General features: G+C 47.9%; 3 protein-coding genes across 18 annotated transcripts in view; 2 read left to right on the top strand and 1 right to left on the bottom strand.

Annotated features, from left to right (window-relative positions):
- Positions 1-5709, bottom strand: part of SMC1A (structural maintenance of chromosomes 1A) — a 63115-nt gene extending 57406 nt beyond the window's left edge. For 2 of the 3 annotated variants that reach the window (XR_007722677.1, XR_007722676.1), the window contains exon 1: positions 5506-5709. Coding sequence is in view for 1 of the 3 variants with exons in the window: in XM_050776840.1 (XP_050632797.1) it covers positions 5506-5614 (109 nt within the window). In the remaining 2 variants the exon portion in view is untranslated. The remainder of the gene's footprint in view (positions 1-5505) is intronic. The other variant, XM_050776840.1, reaches the window with a different exon arrangement.
- Positions 1-16417, top strand: part of TSR2 (TSR2 ribosome maturation factor) — a 1158091-nt gene that overhangs the window by 138577 nt on the left and 1003097 nt on the right. The window lies entirely within an intron of this gene.
- Positions 5591-16372, top strand: RIBC1 (RIB43A domain with coiled-coils 1). Of its 7 annotated transcripts, none has more exons than XM_050776953.1 (9): positions 5728-6152; positions 6328-6416; positions 6575-6665; positions 11522-11638; positions 13260-13341; positions 13544-13888; positions 15116-15234; positions 15661-16055; positions 16172-16372. In XM_050776953.1, the coding sequence occupies exons 4-9, from the start codon at positions 11522-11524 to the stop codon at positions 16251-16253; spliced, it is 1140 nt and encodes a 379-aa protein (XP_050632910.1). In that variant the 5' UTR covers positions 5728-6152; positions 6328-6416; positions 6575-6665; the 3' UTR covers positions 16254-16372. The 7 variants fall into 7 exon arrangements, with proteins under 7 accessions (XP_050632911.1, XP_050632910.1, XP_050632909.1 ...); XM_050776951.1 differs by having other exon boundaries at positions 5743-6018; XM_050776954.1 differs by lacking the exons at positions 5728-6152; positions 6575-6665 and adding an exon at positions 5591-5671.

A 16417-nucleotide genomic window follows, 5' to 3' on the forward strand; every position in this document is an offset into this window, starting at 1 on the left:
CCGTCTCTACTAAAAATACAAAATTAGCTGGGCATGGTGGCACATGCCTGTAATCCCAGCTACTCAGGAGGCTGAGGCAGGAGGCTCACTTGAACCCGGGAGGCTGCAGTGAGCCAAGATCGTGCCATTGCACTCCAGCCTGGGCAACAAGAGCAAAACTCTGTCCCCCCCCCCAAAAAAAAAGGTTGAGAAAACCATTCCAAAACATGAGAGATTTCTGAGACAAAGGCAAACAGTGCACAAACTTTGACTGGACTCTGGTTCCAAAATAACAAAAAGACATTTGGGGAGCAAGTCAAGGAAGCTTAAATATAAACTGGATAATTGATGACGTGAGGAAATTTTCTTAGTTGTGATCACTGAATAGTGGTAGTACAGGAGAATGATGATTTTAAGAGGTGAATGCTGAAGCACTTAGGGGTGAAATGTAATTGAGTCTGTAATTTACTTCCAAATGACTAAGTAATGCACATATATGCTTGCAAATTTTCTTAATAAAACTTGGGAGAAGAGAAGGCATAGGAAACAAATATATGAAAATGTAAACAGTACAGTAGTGATTGCCTCTGAAAAGGAAACTAAGCAGCTAGGGTCAAGGGAGTCTTCTTTTCACTACTGTATATCCTTAAGGATTTTAAAAATTGTATACCATGTGCATGTATCAGCTATTCAAATAAATAAGGTTTTCAACATTAACAGTGGCTATCTTTTCAGTAGTGGAGTTACAGCTTTTATTTTCTTCATTTTAGAATCTGAAAACAAAAAAGATTTTATTTATTTTGAATCTGAAAACAAAAAAAGTTTTATTTTATTTATTTTTTGAGATGGAGTCTTGCTCTATTGCCCATGCTAGAGTGCAGTGGTGCAATCTGGGCTCACTTGCAGTGAGCCGAGATCGCATCTACCAAGTTCAAGTGATTCTCCTGCCTCAACCTCCTGAATAGCTGGGACTACAAGCATGTGCCACCACACCTAGTTAATTTTTGTATTTTTAGTAGAGATGGGGTTTCATCATGTTAGCCAGGCTGGTCTCGAATTCCTGACCTCAAGTGATCCACCCACCTCGGTCTCTTAAAGTGCTGGGATTACAGACGTAAGCTACCACGCCCAGACCTTATTTATTTATTTATTGAGACAGGGTCTGATTGTCGCCCAGGCTGGAGTGCAGTAGCACTATCACAGCTCACTGCAGTCTGGACCTCCTTGGTTCAAGTGATCCTCCTGTCTCAGCCTCCCAAGTAGCTGGAACCATGGGCATGAGCCACCATGCCCAGCTAGTTTTTGGATTTTTGTAGAAGCAGGGTCTCCCTATGTTGCCTAGGCTGGTCTCAAACTCCTGAGCTCCAGAGATCTTCCACCTTGGACTCCCAAAGTGCTGGGGTTACAGGCATGAGCCACCATTCCAGGCCAGAAAAATAGATATTGTTTTAAAAGTTGAGGCCGGGTACAGTGGCTCATGCCTGTAATCCCAGCACTTTGAAAGGCCGAGGTAGGTGGATCACCTGAGGTCAGGAGTTTGAGACCAGCCTGGCCAACATGGTGAAACCCCGTCTCTACTAAAAATACAAAAATTAGCCAGGCATGGTTGTGTGCCTGTAATCCCAGCTACTCAGGAGGCTGAGGCACGAGAATTGCTTAAACCCAGGAGATGGAGGTTACAGTGAGCCGAGATGGCACCACTGCACTCTAACCTGGGCGACAGAGAGAGACTCTGTCTCAAAAAAAAAAAAAAAAGAAAAGAAAAGTTTAGTCGGGCTGGTGCATAAGGAGGAACAGTTTAGTCTCTATAATTTCTATCTCAAGACTGTCCCTAAACAACTTATATATGACTTTGAACTGAAGATCTGATTTCCAACACCTTTCTACTCAGCCATAAAAATAGCAGCCCAAGTCCTTCCATGGAGACGGTATAAGACTATGATTAGGTTGGGCATGGCGTCTCACGCCTATAATCCCAGCACTTTGGGAAGCAGACGTGGGTGGATCACTTGACCTCAGGAGTCTGAGACCAGCCTGGACAACATGGCAAAATCCCGTCTCTACAAAAAATACAAAAATTAGCTGGGCATGGTGGCACACTCCATGTGTCCTGGCTACTGGGGAGGCTGAGATGGGAGGGTTGCTTGAGCCCAGAAAGTTGAGGCTGCAGTGAGCCATGACTGTGCCACTGTATGCCAGCCTTAGTGACAGAGCAAGACCTTGACTCTGCGGGGAAAAAAAAAAAAAGAAGGCCAGGCGTGGTGGCTCACACCTGTAATTGCAGCACTTTGGGAGGCCCAGGTGGGCAGATCACAGGGTCAGGAGTTTGAGACCAGCCTGACCAACGTGGTGAAACCCCATCTCAACTAACAATACAAAAATTGGCCAGGCATGGTGGTGCAAGCCTGTAATCCCAGCTCCTCAGGAGGCTGAGGCAGGAGAATCGCTTGAACCCAGGAGACAGAGGTTGCAGTGAGCTGAGATGGTACCACTGCACTCCAGCCTGGGTGACAGAGCGAGACTCCATCTCAAAAAAAAAAAAAAGGAAACACTTGAACCCAGCAGGCAGAGGTTACAGTGAGCCGAGGTCACGCCACCGCACTCTAGCGTGGGTGACAGAGTGAGACTCAGTCTCAAAAAAAAAAGCTTGAAAGCTTCGGCTTAGAACCAACAGACCAGGATCTAATCTTACTTTCACTACACTTTCACTACTTCTTAGGTGACCTTCCATTCCCTCACCTGGAAAAAGATGAAAAAATCACAACTCACAGGTCTAAAAATATGTGTGGCACATACTTCTCTATTGGAGTGGCAGGAGCACAGGCATGGGTTCTGAGAACCACGGACAAGTCATCACACCTCTGTGCCTTAGTCTCCTCATGTATAAAAAGAAGCTATTGGCCAGGCGCGGTGGCTCAAGCCTGTAATCTCAGCACTTTGGGAGGCCAAGACAGGCGGATCATGAGGTCAGGAGGTCGAGACCATCCTGGCTAACACGATAAAATCCTGTTTCTACTGAAAAACACAAAAAAACTAGCCAGGCGAGGTGGTGGGCGCCTGTAGTCCCAGCTACTCGGGAGGCTGAGGCAGGAGAATGGTGTAAACCCGGGAGGCGGAGCTTGCAGTGAGCTGAGATCCGGCCACTGCACTCCAGCCTGGGCGACAGAGCCAGACTCCGTCTCAAAAAAAAAAAAAAAAAAAAAAAAAAGCGATTGGCATTTCCTTCCTAGGGTCATTTTGAGAATTTAAATGTAAAGGGTCCCTTGGCTGGGTGCAGTGGCTCATGCCTGTAATCCCAGCACTTTGGGAGGCTGAGGCAGGCAGATCACTTGAGTCCAGGAGTTTGAGACCAGCCTGGCCAACAGGGCAAAACACCATCTCTACTAAAAATACAAAAACTAGCCAGATGGGGTGGCGCATGCCTGTAGTCCCAGCTACTTGGGAGGCTGAGGCACAAGAATCACTTGAACCCAAGAGGCAGAGGTTGCAGTGAGCCAAGATCACGCCACTGCACTCCAGCCTGGACAACAGAGCAAGACTGTCTCAAAAAAAAAAAAGAAAAAAGAAAAAGAAAAAATAGGGTCCCAATAAATAAAGTACTTGACACAACAGAGTAGGTACTCAATTAATTAGTCCTATCTTAAGTCTGGACTCAACTCTTGTCTCCCTCATCACAGCAGGACTAGCACATCACGCAGACCAGGAGTCAGCCTTTTAGGAAGAACCAATATCCAACCTTTGGGCTTCTCCCATCATTTCCAGGGATGACAACAACATCTCACAACCACAGGCCTCTCTAATCACGATCAATATGGTAAACATTTTTGTAATATACATTATGGACTGAACACCAGTATGTTTCAAGGAATATCTGCTTTAGGGTACTCACAGGCCAATGAAGATACAAAAACATGCACCATCAATATAAGACTTAATAAACATTAATGTATACCAAGTGTCTACAGTATGCCACAGAGGAAGAGTAATTCACCAAAGGGACTAAAAGAATGGCTTGTAGAGGTGGGCCTTGAAGAACGAGGGCAAGTGGGGGAGTGCCATGGCCCTTTTCAGAACAGCTGGGAATACAAATCTACTAATGCTGAGGGGACTGAATGCCAAGAGGTACATCCTAGCTCTTTCAACAGGGGCCACTACACTAAAACCCTAGGAAACCGGGTGGACACCAAGCATTAGCCCTCCAGGCCAGTGGTTCTCACAACAAGTTGGGTGTTTGGGGGAGTCACACCCACCCCCTGTGACATCTGGCAATGTCTGGAGACAGTTTTGATTGTCATGCCTGGGGAGTAGGGGTGCTACTGTCATCTAGCAGGTAGACGCCAAGGATGATGTTAAACATCCTACAATGAATGCACAGGGCACATCCCACAGCAAAGGATTATCTCGCTGGAAACGTCAATAGTGCCATTGTTGAGACACTCGGTCTCCAGGAAAGGCACTCCGTATGTGCTACTTCAGCAAGGGCAGCCTCTTAGGCTAGGATATGATTCAGTTAGAACATCTCTGGGGTGGAAGAATACAGCAGGATTCCAAATGAACCACATCTGAGGTGAGAGGAATCCACGGTATATCGTTTAGAGTTGGGAAGTTAAGATATAAAATAGAGGCTTTACCTGACCACCCTTTCTAAAGACACCACCCAAGTCACTTTATCACATCCACCGGTCTCATTTCCTGTATAGCACTTATGACAGCCTAAAACCATCTTATTTTCTCCTTATCTTCTTTCCCCTCTGGAATATAAGTTCCCTGTGAGCATGGAGTTGGTTTATTCTATCCTCCGCTGTTTCCACAACTTGCAATGGAATAACTCCTGATAAACAATAAGCATTCAACAAATTTGGTAAATCAATTTCGGCTTTTGACGGTTTCGGTGGTAGGAAAGGGGCGAGTTCGAGGCAACTACCTCTGACATAGCGGTTGGGGGTGGGGATCGAACCTCAAGCACTCTAAAGTCTGGAAGGCTGGGTCTGAAATACAAAACTGCCGCCTCCGGAGAAGAGTAGAAAGGAAAGAGTTGGAGTGTACCAATGCGAGGCGAGAGGAGACGCTGGGCTGAAACAGAAATGCACCGTTTGGGACCGAAGGCTACGGGAGAGCTACCAGCGTCCCCACATTTTCCGGAGGGGGTCAAATAAGTCTGGGAAGCCGGCTCCGGGCGGCGCGGCGGGGAGCCGCGAGGCGGGGGACTGGCAGCTGGCGGGAAGCTGGCTCCAGACGCGCCTACTTTGGCGGGAGGGGGAAGTAGGCGGGGTAACTGGCAGCTCGGCCCGTACCACTCGGCCGGGGCGGGGGCCGCGCAGGAAGAGACAAGTGACACCTGGAAGGGGTTCGAGTTAGAGCAGCCGCGTGGGGAGAGTGGGTTCGAGCAGAACCCCCTCTGGAGGGGCAAGGAACCCGTAAGGGTCCGCGACGTTTCAGGTTACATGGGCTGGGTTGTACTACTCCGGAACCGGATAAGGGGTCCAGGCCGGGACGTGCGCAGGGCCGCAGCCAGGTTTATCTCACCAGAGCCATTGGGTCCAATGATGGCGGTGAACCTCTGAAATGGTCCGATAATCTGTCGACCCTTGTACGACTTAAAGTTCTCGATCTCAATCAGTTTCAGGAACCCCATGACGGCCGCGGCGCCGGCGGCGGTAGGACAGGCCGCGCCGTACGCCCGGGAACCGAGGTAGCCCGCGCGGGAAACGCCGCAGTGCAAGCCGGGCGGCCGGCAAATGTCGCGAGAATACCTCCAGGCCTAACGGGATTTTCGGCTTCCGGCAGGAGTGGGACCAGGGGCGGGGATTGATGTTGCGTATACGAGGAGCGAGCTGACGACTGGCGTGGTGCCTCCGCCCCCCTTTCTTGTTGCATGGCAACAACAAACACTTGCTCCTGTGGACCAGGTCCTCGGAGGAGTTGGTGCTGGGCGGAGTCAGAGCAGCTCTTGAGGTTCAAGGAGGCGGGGGAGACCTGAGCTCACGCTTGCTGAGACAGAAGTCACAGCAGGATTATGCCCCTCAGGGCAAGAGGAAGGTGGGAGCTCGGCTGTGGCTTTAGCCTGGCCAGCCTTCACGGCTAGGACAAGGACAGGGGCGGGAATTGGAAGGACCCGGGGGGAGCGGAGGGCTGGACGAGAAGGAGGGGCCAACGGGAGGATTCAGTGTTAGGTGAGCTCAGACTTTGCTAATGGTGGGGTGGGATTGGAGGCGGGACGGGATGCCAAGGCGGATGGGGTGTGAATGGGGCTGGGGCTATTCCCAGGCAACAGGGATACAGGCTGGGGAAGGCTACGGCCTGAGATACTACCCCTATCCGCTACCTCCCTCCTGTTCTACCAAGCAGAGTTCAGAAACTGCCGCCGTAACCCAAGAACAAAGTTGCATGCAGAGCCAACCTAAGAGCTTCAAAATCGGGATTCCTTACTGAGAAAGGTATTTTGTGTGAACCCCCAGGAGTCAGGGTCCCTAAGCCGGTGCTCTCCACCTCCACCTACCTCTCCCTCCATGCCTCTCCCCCATCCCATTCCCACAGCTCTATACCACGATGCCACCTTACCTCTCTTCCCTCTCTGCTCTCTATCATTAATAAGGCAGGGGCCTTAGCAATCCAAGAAGCTTAAAATGTCTGCTGAATCTTCCCCTTCAGTGACCTTATACTGTGGTGGCAGGTGGAAACAGTAGGTAAGTTGGTGCCATTCTCAGACTTAAACACGGAAAGGATCTGGTGGTTGCCATAATTATTCCTTTAACTATTTATTAAATTATGTCCGAAGGCTAGAAAGAGTCCTAAAGACTTAGGACAAGTCCAAGAAAGTGAGGAAGTGGCTGGGTATGGTGGCTGACACCTGTAATCCCATCGTGAGGGAGGCAGGCCAAGGCAGGAGGATCACTTGAGACCAGCAGTTCAAGACCAGCCTGGGCAACATAGTGAGACCCTATCTCTACTAAAAATTTAAAAATTAGCTGGGTGTGGCAGCTCTCACCTGTGGTCTACCCAGAAGGCCGAAGCAGGAGGATCACTTGAGCCTGGAAGGCTGAGGCTGTAGTGAGTGGTGTCTGCACCACTTCACTCCAGCCTAGGTGACAGAGCAATACCCTGTCTCAAAAATAAATAAAGGGAGGAAGCTTGGTAGATGGAATCTAGTAGGGGAGCCATAAATGAAGTTCAGTTGGGAGAAACAATCAGGCTGAGGGGATGAAATGGCTAAAGGAAAGCAATCTCATGTAATCCATGGGGAAATACTGTTCCCTTTTAAAAGATGAGATGGTGAGCCCTGGGTAACATAGCAAAACCCCATCTCTACAAAAAAATTTTAAAAATTAGCCAGGCATGGTGGCACACACCTGTAGTCCAGCTACTCAGGAGGCTGGGGCAGGAAGATCCTTTGAGCCCAGGAGTTCGAGGCTGCAGTGAGCCATGATTGCACCACTACACTCCATCCTGGGCAACAGGGAGAGACCCCATCTAAAACCAAAATAAAATACATTTTATTCTCTGCCTCAACCTCCCAGGTAGCTAAGATTACAGGCGCCTGCCACCACGCCAGCTAATTTTTTTGTATTTTTAGTATAGACAGGGTTTCACCATGTTGGCCAGGCTGGTCTTGAACTCCTGACCTCATGATCCACCTGCCTTGGCCTCCCAAAGTGCTGAGGCGTGAGCCACCGTGCCCGGCCAAAAATAAAATACATTTTTAAATTAAAAAAAGATGAGATGGCACTTGGGAAAATTAAATTGGATTCTTATCTCACACCATACACAAAATGCTATTCCAAGTGGATTAAAAACCTAAATGAGGCCGGGCACAGTGGCTCATGCCTGTAATACCAGCACTTTGGGAGGTCGAGGCAGGAGAATTTCTTGAGTTCAAGAATAGCTTGGGCAATATAGTGAGACCCCATCTATATTAAAAAAAATTAAATGGGACCTGGCACGGTGGCTCACGCCTGTAATCCCAGCACTTTGGGAGGCCGAGGCGGGCGGATCACGATGTCAGGAGACCGAGATTATCCTGGCTAACATGGTGAAACCCCGTCTCTACTAAAAATACAAAAAATTAGCCGGGCGTAGTGGCGGGCGCCTGTAGTCCCAGCTACTCGGGAGGCTGAGGCAGGAGAATGGTGTGAACCTGGGAGGTGGAGCTTGCAGTGAGCGGAGATCACACCATTGCACTCCAGCCTGGGCGACAGAGCGAGACTCTGCCTAAAAAGTAAAAAATTAAATAAGGCTGGGCGTGGTGGCTCATGCCTATAATCCCAGCACTTTGGGAGGCCAAGGCGGGCGGGTCAGGAGTTTGAGACCAGCCTGGCCAACATGGTGAAACCCCGTCTCTACTAAAAGTATAAAAATTAGCCGGGCGTGGTGGTGGGTGCCTGTAGTCCCAGCTACTTGGGAGGCTGAGGCAGGAGAATCGCTTGAACCCGGGAGGCGGAGGTTGCAGTGAGCTGAAATTGCGCCACTGCACTCCAGCCTGGGTGACAGAGTGAGACTCCATCTCAAAAAAAAAAAAAAAAAAAATTAAATGAGAAAGGCAAAACTTTAGAAATATAGGAGAATATCTTTATGACCTCCGGATAGGGAGGGATTTCTTAATACTACTAAGCTCAAAGGAAAGATGGGTAAGTATGACTACATTCGAATTCACCATAAAGAAAGTGAAAAGATGTGGTAAGTGCATACAGAAAGCTTCTAAAATATTGATAATGTTCTATTTTCCAAGATTTGTGTAGAGTCCACAGGTGTTCATTTTGTTAATGTGCTTCAGAACCTACATGTATATTAACCACATTGCTTTGTATGTATCAATTATTACCTTAAAAATCAAGTGAAAGCCAGGGCGGTGGCTCACACCTATAATCCCACACTTTGGGAGGCTGAGGCAGGCAGATCACTTGAGGTCAGGAGTTCGAAACCAGCCTGACCAACATGGTGAAACTCCATCTCTACTAAAAATACAAAAATTAGCTGGGTGTGGTGGTGTGCGCCTGTAGTCCCAGCTACTCAGGAGGCTGAGGCAGGAGAATCACTTGAACCCAAGAGGCAGAGGCTGCAGTGAGCCGAAATTGCACCACTGCGACCTGGACAACAGAGCAAGACTCTGTCTCAAAAAAAAAAAAATCAAGTGAAAAAACAAGTCACAAATTTGGAGAAGATATTTCCCACTTTTAAAGAAATTATTAATGTGTAGAATATTAAAGGAACTCCCACAATTAATTTTAAAAGGAAAACCTGGCTGGGCATGGTGGTCACACCTGTAATCTCAACAACTGGGGAGGCTGAGATGGGAGGATTGTTTGAGCCCAGGAGTTCAAGACCAGCCTGGGTAATATAGAGAAACCCTGTCTCTACAAAAAATACAAAAATTAGTCACACCTGTAGTCCCAGCTACTCAGGAGGGTGAGGTGGGAGGATCACTTGAGCCCAGGAGGCGGAGATTGCAGCGAGCTAAGATCATGCCACTGCATTCCAGCCTGAGCAACAGAGTGAGACACTCTCAAAAAAAAAAGGACAACCTGATTTTTTTTTTAAATGAACAGATATGAATGGGCACTCCAAAGAGAAGTAAATAAAGATGGTCAAAAAAAAAAACACATGAAAAGAACTTTATTAAGGAAAATTCCAATTAAAACAAGTAATTATAATTTTGTACCCACAAATTGGCAAAAATGTAAAAGTCTGGTATACCAAGTGTTGGTGACAATGTGTAATGACTAGAATTTTTATACACTATTGTGAAAGTGTAAATTACAATCTCCTTGAAAAACAACTTTAGCAGTATCTTGTAAAGTTAAATATGCATATACCCTATGATCCAGCACTTCCACTCCTAGGTATATACTAGAGAAACTTCCACCCTGTATATATAAATCTTAAAATTTATAGGTCCTTCTGTCTTTTTCTCTTGGGAAAAAAAAATTAGCTGAGTTGTTTGTCCTGCAGTCCTAGTCTCTCTTGAGCCCACCTCAATCAGAGTTTCATCCCCAGAACTCCATCAAAAATGTTCTTGTCAGGCCGGGCATTACAGGTGGCTCACACCTGTAATCTCAGCACTTTAGGATGCTGAAGCAGGAGGAACACTTGAGCCCAGGAGTTCAAGACCAGCCTGGGCAACACAGTGAGAGAGAGAGGGAATGGTAACACATTTTGGATAGTATATGGAATGCTCTTGGAGTAAGGATGAGGGGGAAGAGACTCAGGACACTTCAGTGGTATCAATAATGTTCTGTTTCTTATCTGGGGAGTTAGTTCATGGATTTCTATGTTATCATGCATCCTAACTTACATATATGGGTTATATATGTTCTCCTGTATGTATCAACTACTTCACAGTTGCAAAATGGAACACACACACACACACACACACCCCCCAAAAAGATCCAAATAGCTATAGGAGGAATTAAAGAATCATGCTCCAAACAAAGGAACAGCACATACAAAGGCCCTGGGGTGGGAACAGTTACTGTGTTGGAGGACTTGATCAGTGTGCCTGGAGCACTGTAAGCAAGGGAGATGGTGGTTTGAGACAAATTGGAGAGGTGTGCAGGAACTAGATCTTGAAAGCCCACCGTAAGGAGTTTGGATCTGATTCTAAGTACAGTGGGAAGCTAGTGGAGGATTTAAGCAGGTGAGAGACATGATCAGATTTATGTTTGCTAAAGTTTTTTTGACTGCAGCTTTGGCTGGGTTACATGCCAAAAGTGAGCTTCCCAAAATATGAAAGAACACAGGCAAATTTAAGCTTTCTAGCCGTTCATTTGACCAGAAAATAAGTAATAAAAGTAATAAAAAAAAAAAAAAAAAAAAACGAGGGGGACATATATTTCAGAAAAGAAAGCTGCTTCTGGTTTCTGTGATTGGGCTATAGGAGTCAATAGAGGAAGCTGGAATACCAACATGGAGACAGTTGTGGTTATTCAAGAAGGTGGCGATGGTGGCTTGGACCAGGGTTATTTTGAAAGAAGAGGAAGTGAGGGAAAGGAAGGATTAAAGGATCTCTCCTAGATTTGGCCTGAGCAACTTGGTGAATGGTGGTGCCACTTAACTGAAATAAGGAAAACTGAGTACAGTATAATGAAAAAGGAGTGTTGTAGATGTGTTTGAGGCTTAGAAAGGTGAGCAGGGGTCAGATTATGAAGAACCTTATAAATCTGGCAAAGGGGTTGGGCCTTATAAGCACTGGGGAGCCATTTGCTTTAAAGGTGCTTTCAAAAGCTTTATGCTGAGGAGTGCCATGGTCAGATTTGCTTCCCAAAGATCACTCTGGTAGCCAGTGTAGAGAAATCCAGTGCAGAGAGGGTGACGTTGGAGCAAGAGAGCCCAGTGAGGCTCCTGAGATATTTCCTGACACCAGATTGTGAGGCCTGAATTAAGCTGGTGACAGCAGAGATAGGGGGCACAGATATGAAATATATCAGGAAGTAAAATCAGTAGGAATCAATAACTGCTGAAATATTTTAGGGAGAAAGGAATGGGGGTGGCGTGTAGTCAAAGATGGTGGTTGGCACTGATGGGCCATTCCACCTCCCTTTTGCTCCAGATGTATAACATAAACCAGTCAACAGATACCAAGGAAGCAGCAGCCATCGAGGCCAGAAGAAATCGAGAAAAAGAGCGACAAAACCGATTCTTCAATGTGCGGAACCGAGTCATGGGGGTGAGTGGGTAGTAGGGACTGTTGCTCGGGATCAGGGCCACCTCACTCTTACACCTGGAGAGGAATGTGTAGCAGTGCCCATGATAGCCCTTCCCCTGATTCAAGCAGGCCCCTAGGGTGGGAAAGGAAGGAAAGGGAGAGAAGGCACCCACCCCTACAGGCCTGGAAAGAGCTTGGGAAGAAGGATGGGTCAGTGCAGGGGAAGAGACTAGGGGAGACGGCTGACCCTTCTCCAGTCAGCTCTGGGCCATGTGACCTGGTTCTTGAGACAGGCAACATGGAGCTAAAAGAGGCCTAAAGAATATTTGGAGTCCGGGTGCAGTGGCTCACACCTGTAATCCCAGCACTTTGGGAGGCTGAGGCGAGCAGATCACATGAGGTCAGGAGTTTGAGACCAGCCTGGCCAACATGGTGAAACCCTGTATCTACTGAAAATACAAAAATTAGCTGGGCGTGGTGGTGCATGCCTGTAATCCCAGCTACTTGGGAGGCTGAGGCACAAGAATCACTTGAATCCAGGAGGAGGAGGTTGCAGTGAGCCGAGATCACAACGTTGCACTCCAGCCTGAGCAACAGAGTGAGACCCTGTCTCAAAATTACTGCATATACCTAAACTATCTCTGCAAGGCTATGTTAAGAAACTGTTAACCAGGCTGAGAGACAGAGATGGAAGGGACACTTACTCCTCACTAAACTGTATTCCTTTTTGTATGATTTCGAAATGTGATAAATGAATTATAATCAAAATAAAGAGAAAATATTGATAGTTTAAGAAACAAAAGATAGGTGAGTGGATAGAGGGGGGATGCAGCATGGTATTCTGGAAAAGACCCCGTAACTATTTAAGGCCAGGTCTGCTGACTGTTGTGTGTGCAGCTTTGGATAAATCACCTATCTTCTCTGAGCCCCAGGCTCCTTTTCTGTAAAATGAGGCTGAAGGAAGTCAGGTGGGTATTAACACACAGTGGCAGCTTTGAAAACCAGTTCATAGTGCCTGCCTTAAGAAGTTGGCTACAGTATTAGCGGTCTGATTGAGATCCAGCTGACAAGCTGACAAGCATTTCCTCGGGGCCTGTTCTGTGCCTAGCACTGTGTTGGGCAGTGGGGATACAGAAATGGCTAAGGCCCTGAAAGGGCTCACAGTCTGGTGGAGGAGAGAATACAGAGAGGCGAACTTCAATATAATGTAGACAGTGGGTTCTAGATTCTATGGGAGTAGAACCTGCCTGAGGGGTCAGGAAGGTGAAGGCTGAGCTGGTCTCGAAGGATGAATTGGGATTTGTGTAAAGAGGGGAGGAAAATGTTTCAAGTGGAGGGAGCAGCTTGAGCAAAGGCTATTGGTTCAAAACAGCCTAAGATATTCAGGGAACTGTAAGCACAGCTCAGAAGGGTAAGGTGGGACAGGGGAGGAGGGTACTAAGAGATGAGGCCAGAGAAGGAAGCAGAGGCTAGACCATGGAGAGGCTTACAAACCATGCTCAGGAGCTAGAACTTTATCCAGTAGGTACTGGGGAGCTACAGGAGGATTCTGAAACAGGTAAGTTCTAAGAAGTTTGTGGTAGGACATTGAAGGCCCCCTGCTGGGCCCCTACTCTGATTGTGCTCCTTTCTTTGGGATCAGGTGGATGTCCAGGCCCTGAACAACCAGGTGGGAGACCGAAAGCGTCGGGAAGCAGCAGAAAGAAGCAAGGAGGCAGCTTATGGTAAAAGCCCAAAGCCAGGGGCCAGACAAGGGTGTAAAGAAAGAGCTCGACTGGGCTGAGGTAGGGCAGTTCTGCCTCTGAGTGTGGCCTGAGGCCCTGGGGTGGTGGGACAAACCGGATGGACCTTGAGAGTAGAGGCCATGCTAAGTGGACTCTGTCCCTCCTGGGGTATCTTCTCCATATCCTTGCTCACCACCCCCAGGTACCAGCCAGGTGCAGTATGATGTGGTAGTCCAGATGTTAGAGAAGGAAGAGGCAGATCGAACACGTCGGCTGGCCAAGAAAGTCCAGGAGTTTCGGGAGCAGAAGCAGCAGCTCAAGAACGGGCGTGAATTTAGTCTTTGGGATCCAGACCAAGTCTGGAAGGGGCTTCCAACCTATCTTAGTTACAGTAATACCTATCCTGGTCCAGCCAGCCTGCAGTACTTCTCTGGGGAAGACCTAGACAGGGCCACACGGCTGAGAATGCAGCAAGGGCAGTTCAGGTACAACTTGGAAAGGCAGCAGCAGGAGCAACAGCAAGCCAAGGTTGATGAGAATTGTGCAGGTAAGCAGCCCGACCCTCCAGACTCTGAGACCTGAGGCCTAGTGGGGATCTGTCCTAAGCTCAGTACAGCACCCAGGGGACCAGAACTGTGTGGGGAGGTCCAATTATCCACAGGGTTGGTGCTGAAATGTTAGGTTGTGCAGACCCCAACCTCCCTGACTTCCTTCAGTAACTGACAGTGTAGCATTGTTCTTGATGAGTTTGGCACTCTATTACCTGGAGGCAGCACAGTGCAGACAGATCTAATGGCTCTGCCGCTTACTAGCTGGTTTGGGCAAATGAATTTTCCCTTCTGTGCTTCAGTTTCTTCATCTTTAAAATGAGAATAATAATCTATAACACATAGAGTAGCTACTATTATGATATTATCTGTGGCCACATCCTTTTCTTCCATTAGAAGAAGCCCTTCAAGGGCAAGGACCATGTGTTAATCTGCTTGCACTGTTCACCCTTCACATCAACCCTGTTACAGCACTCTGTTCTGTTGGACTACTTATTTTAGTTGTAGCTAATTGTTAAAGTATTTGTTTAATATCTGTCTTCTCCCTAAAATGTCAGACTACTGAAGATGAACCATCTCTTTCATGTCTACCCATCTCCCATACAGTGTCTGACAGGTCTTAGGAACAGCAAGGAGCTCAGTGTGGCTGAAGCAGAAACAAATTGTCAGTACCTTTGCTCATGCCATGCCCTCAGCCTGGAATGCCCTTTGCTCTTTTAGCCTGTATACAAAATGTATTTCAAGGATCACCTCTTCCTGGAAACCTTCCTCTTTTCCACCACCCAAAATCCTCTTAATACCCTGTGTACATCCCTGCCATTGCTCTTGCCAGATTGTGGTCTATCTAGTTTGATCAGGGAGTTATCTGAGGATAGGATTTAATTCAATGGTATCATTAGAACCCAACACATGGCCCTTAGACTGAGATTCAGAAATGATTTACCCAAAATCACACAGCTCAGAAGCAACAGAGCTGACATTGGGACCCAGGTCCATTGGAGGCATCTTTTAGTTATGCACTTGAGAAATCCTTGTTGCTGCACCTTGGCTGTTCCTAGCCAAGGGATGTGGAAGTAGTTCCTTCCACATCCCTACAACTCAGACACTACCCCCCTCCTAAACATTCGTACACACACAAACACAAAACTTGCTGAACAAATGGCTGGATGAGTGAAACAGGAATGGAGCAAGCCAGTACAGTACCCCGGCCATATTTCTCTGTGTAGATGCGCTCAGTAACCAGCTGCGCCTCGCCATGGACGCGCAGGCCACCCATCTGGCCAGGCTGGAGGAGTCCTGTCGTGCGGCCATGATGTGTGCCATGGCCAACGCCAACAAAGCGCAGGTATGGCCTGAGCCATCCAGTACCCTGGGCTCTCCCCAACTGCTGAACAAAGTCCTGGGGAACCTTAGCCACATTCTTCCTCTTACATCCCCTCTTCAATCAGCATCAGCCCTCTCATCTGAGTACTCCCCTTTCACCAAAGGCCCCTCTTAGGGTACAAGTCACCTCTCCCCACCTCCAGAAGCAGGATGACTTGAGAACAGAACATTGCCCTCTCATCCTCCGCTTCTCATCTAAAGGTTTCCTGAAGGCAGAGAAGCTCCCTGCCCATTATCCCCAACACATACGTTAGGGGCATTGAAAGGCCATGTAGTATGTGTTCTTTCTTTCCTTGAGATGGAGGAGTAGGGCCATGTTCCCCCCTCCCCTGTGACAGAGTTCCCTGAGGTTGGGCACCCAAATGTTTGCATTTGGGGGCTCCACCAGGCAGCTGTGCAGGCTGGGCGTCAGCGCTGTGAGCGTCAGCGTGAACAGAAGGCCAACCTTGCGGAGATCCGGCACCAGAGCACAAGTGACCTACTGACTGAAAACCCCCAGGTCGCCCAACACCGTACGGCTCCCCACCGGGTCCTGCCCTATTGCTGGAAGGGCATGACTCCAGAGCAGCGAGCTGCCATCAGGAAAGAGCAGGAAGTACAACGCTCTAAGAAGGAAGCTCACCGTCAGGCTGAGAAAACACTGGATACTGAATGGAAAAGCCAGACCATGAGTTCAGCCCAGGCATTGCTGGAGCTAGAAGAGCAGGAGAGGGAATTGTGTGCTGTATTTCAAAGGGGTCTAGGCTCCTTCAACCAGCAGCTGGCTAATGAGCAAAAAGCCCAGTGAGTTCTAGGTGGTGGTGGTGGAGATAAATGCCAAGGGAGGGAGAAGAGGGATGGTGAGGAACCAGGGAGAGAGGGAAAGCATGTCAGCTGAGATCTCTGGACTTCTTTCACAGGCAGGATTACCTGAATTCAGTAATCTATACCAATCAACCTACAGCCCAGTATCACCGGCAATTTAACACCAGCAGCCGCTAAGTTCAGGATGTTTATCTCTTCCTTCTCCTCCATCAAGCTCACAGGCGGTTAGGAGTCAAAGAGAAAAATGCTGCATACTCCCACCTTCTAACCTAGGTAATAAAGTTCTTCACTCAAAATCAAGTCCACGTGTTGTAACGGGACACAAAAAGTATTATGAAGGT

Source organism: Macaca thibetana, chromosome X (genome assembly GCF_024542745.1).
Source record: "Macaca thibetana thibetana isolate TM-01 chromosome X, ASM2454274v1, whole genome shotgun sequence".
NCBI classification, from domain to species: Eukaryota; Metazoa; Chordata; class Mammalia; order Primates; family Cercopithecidae; genus Macaca; species Macaca thibetana.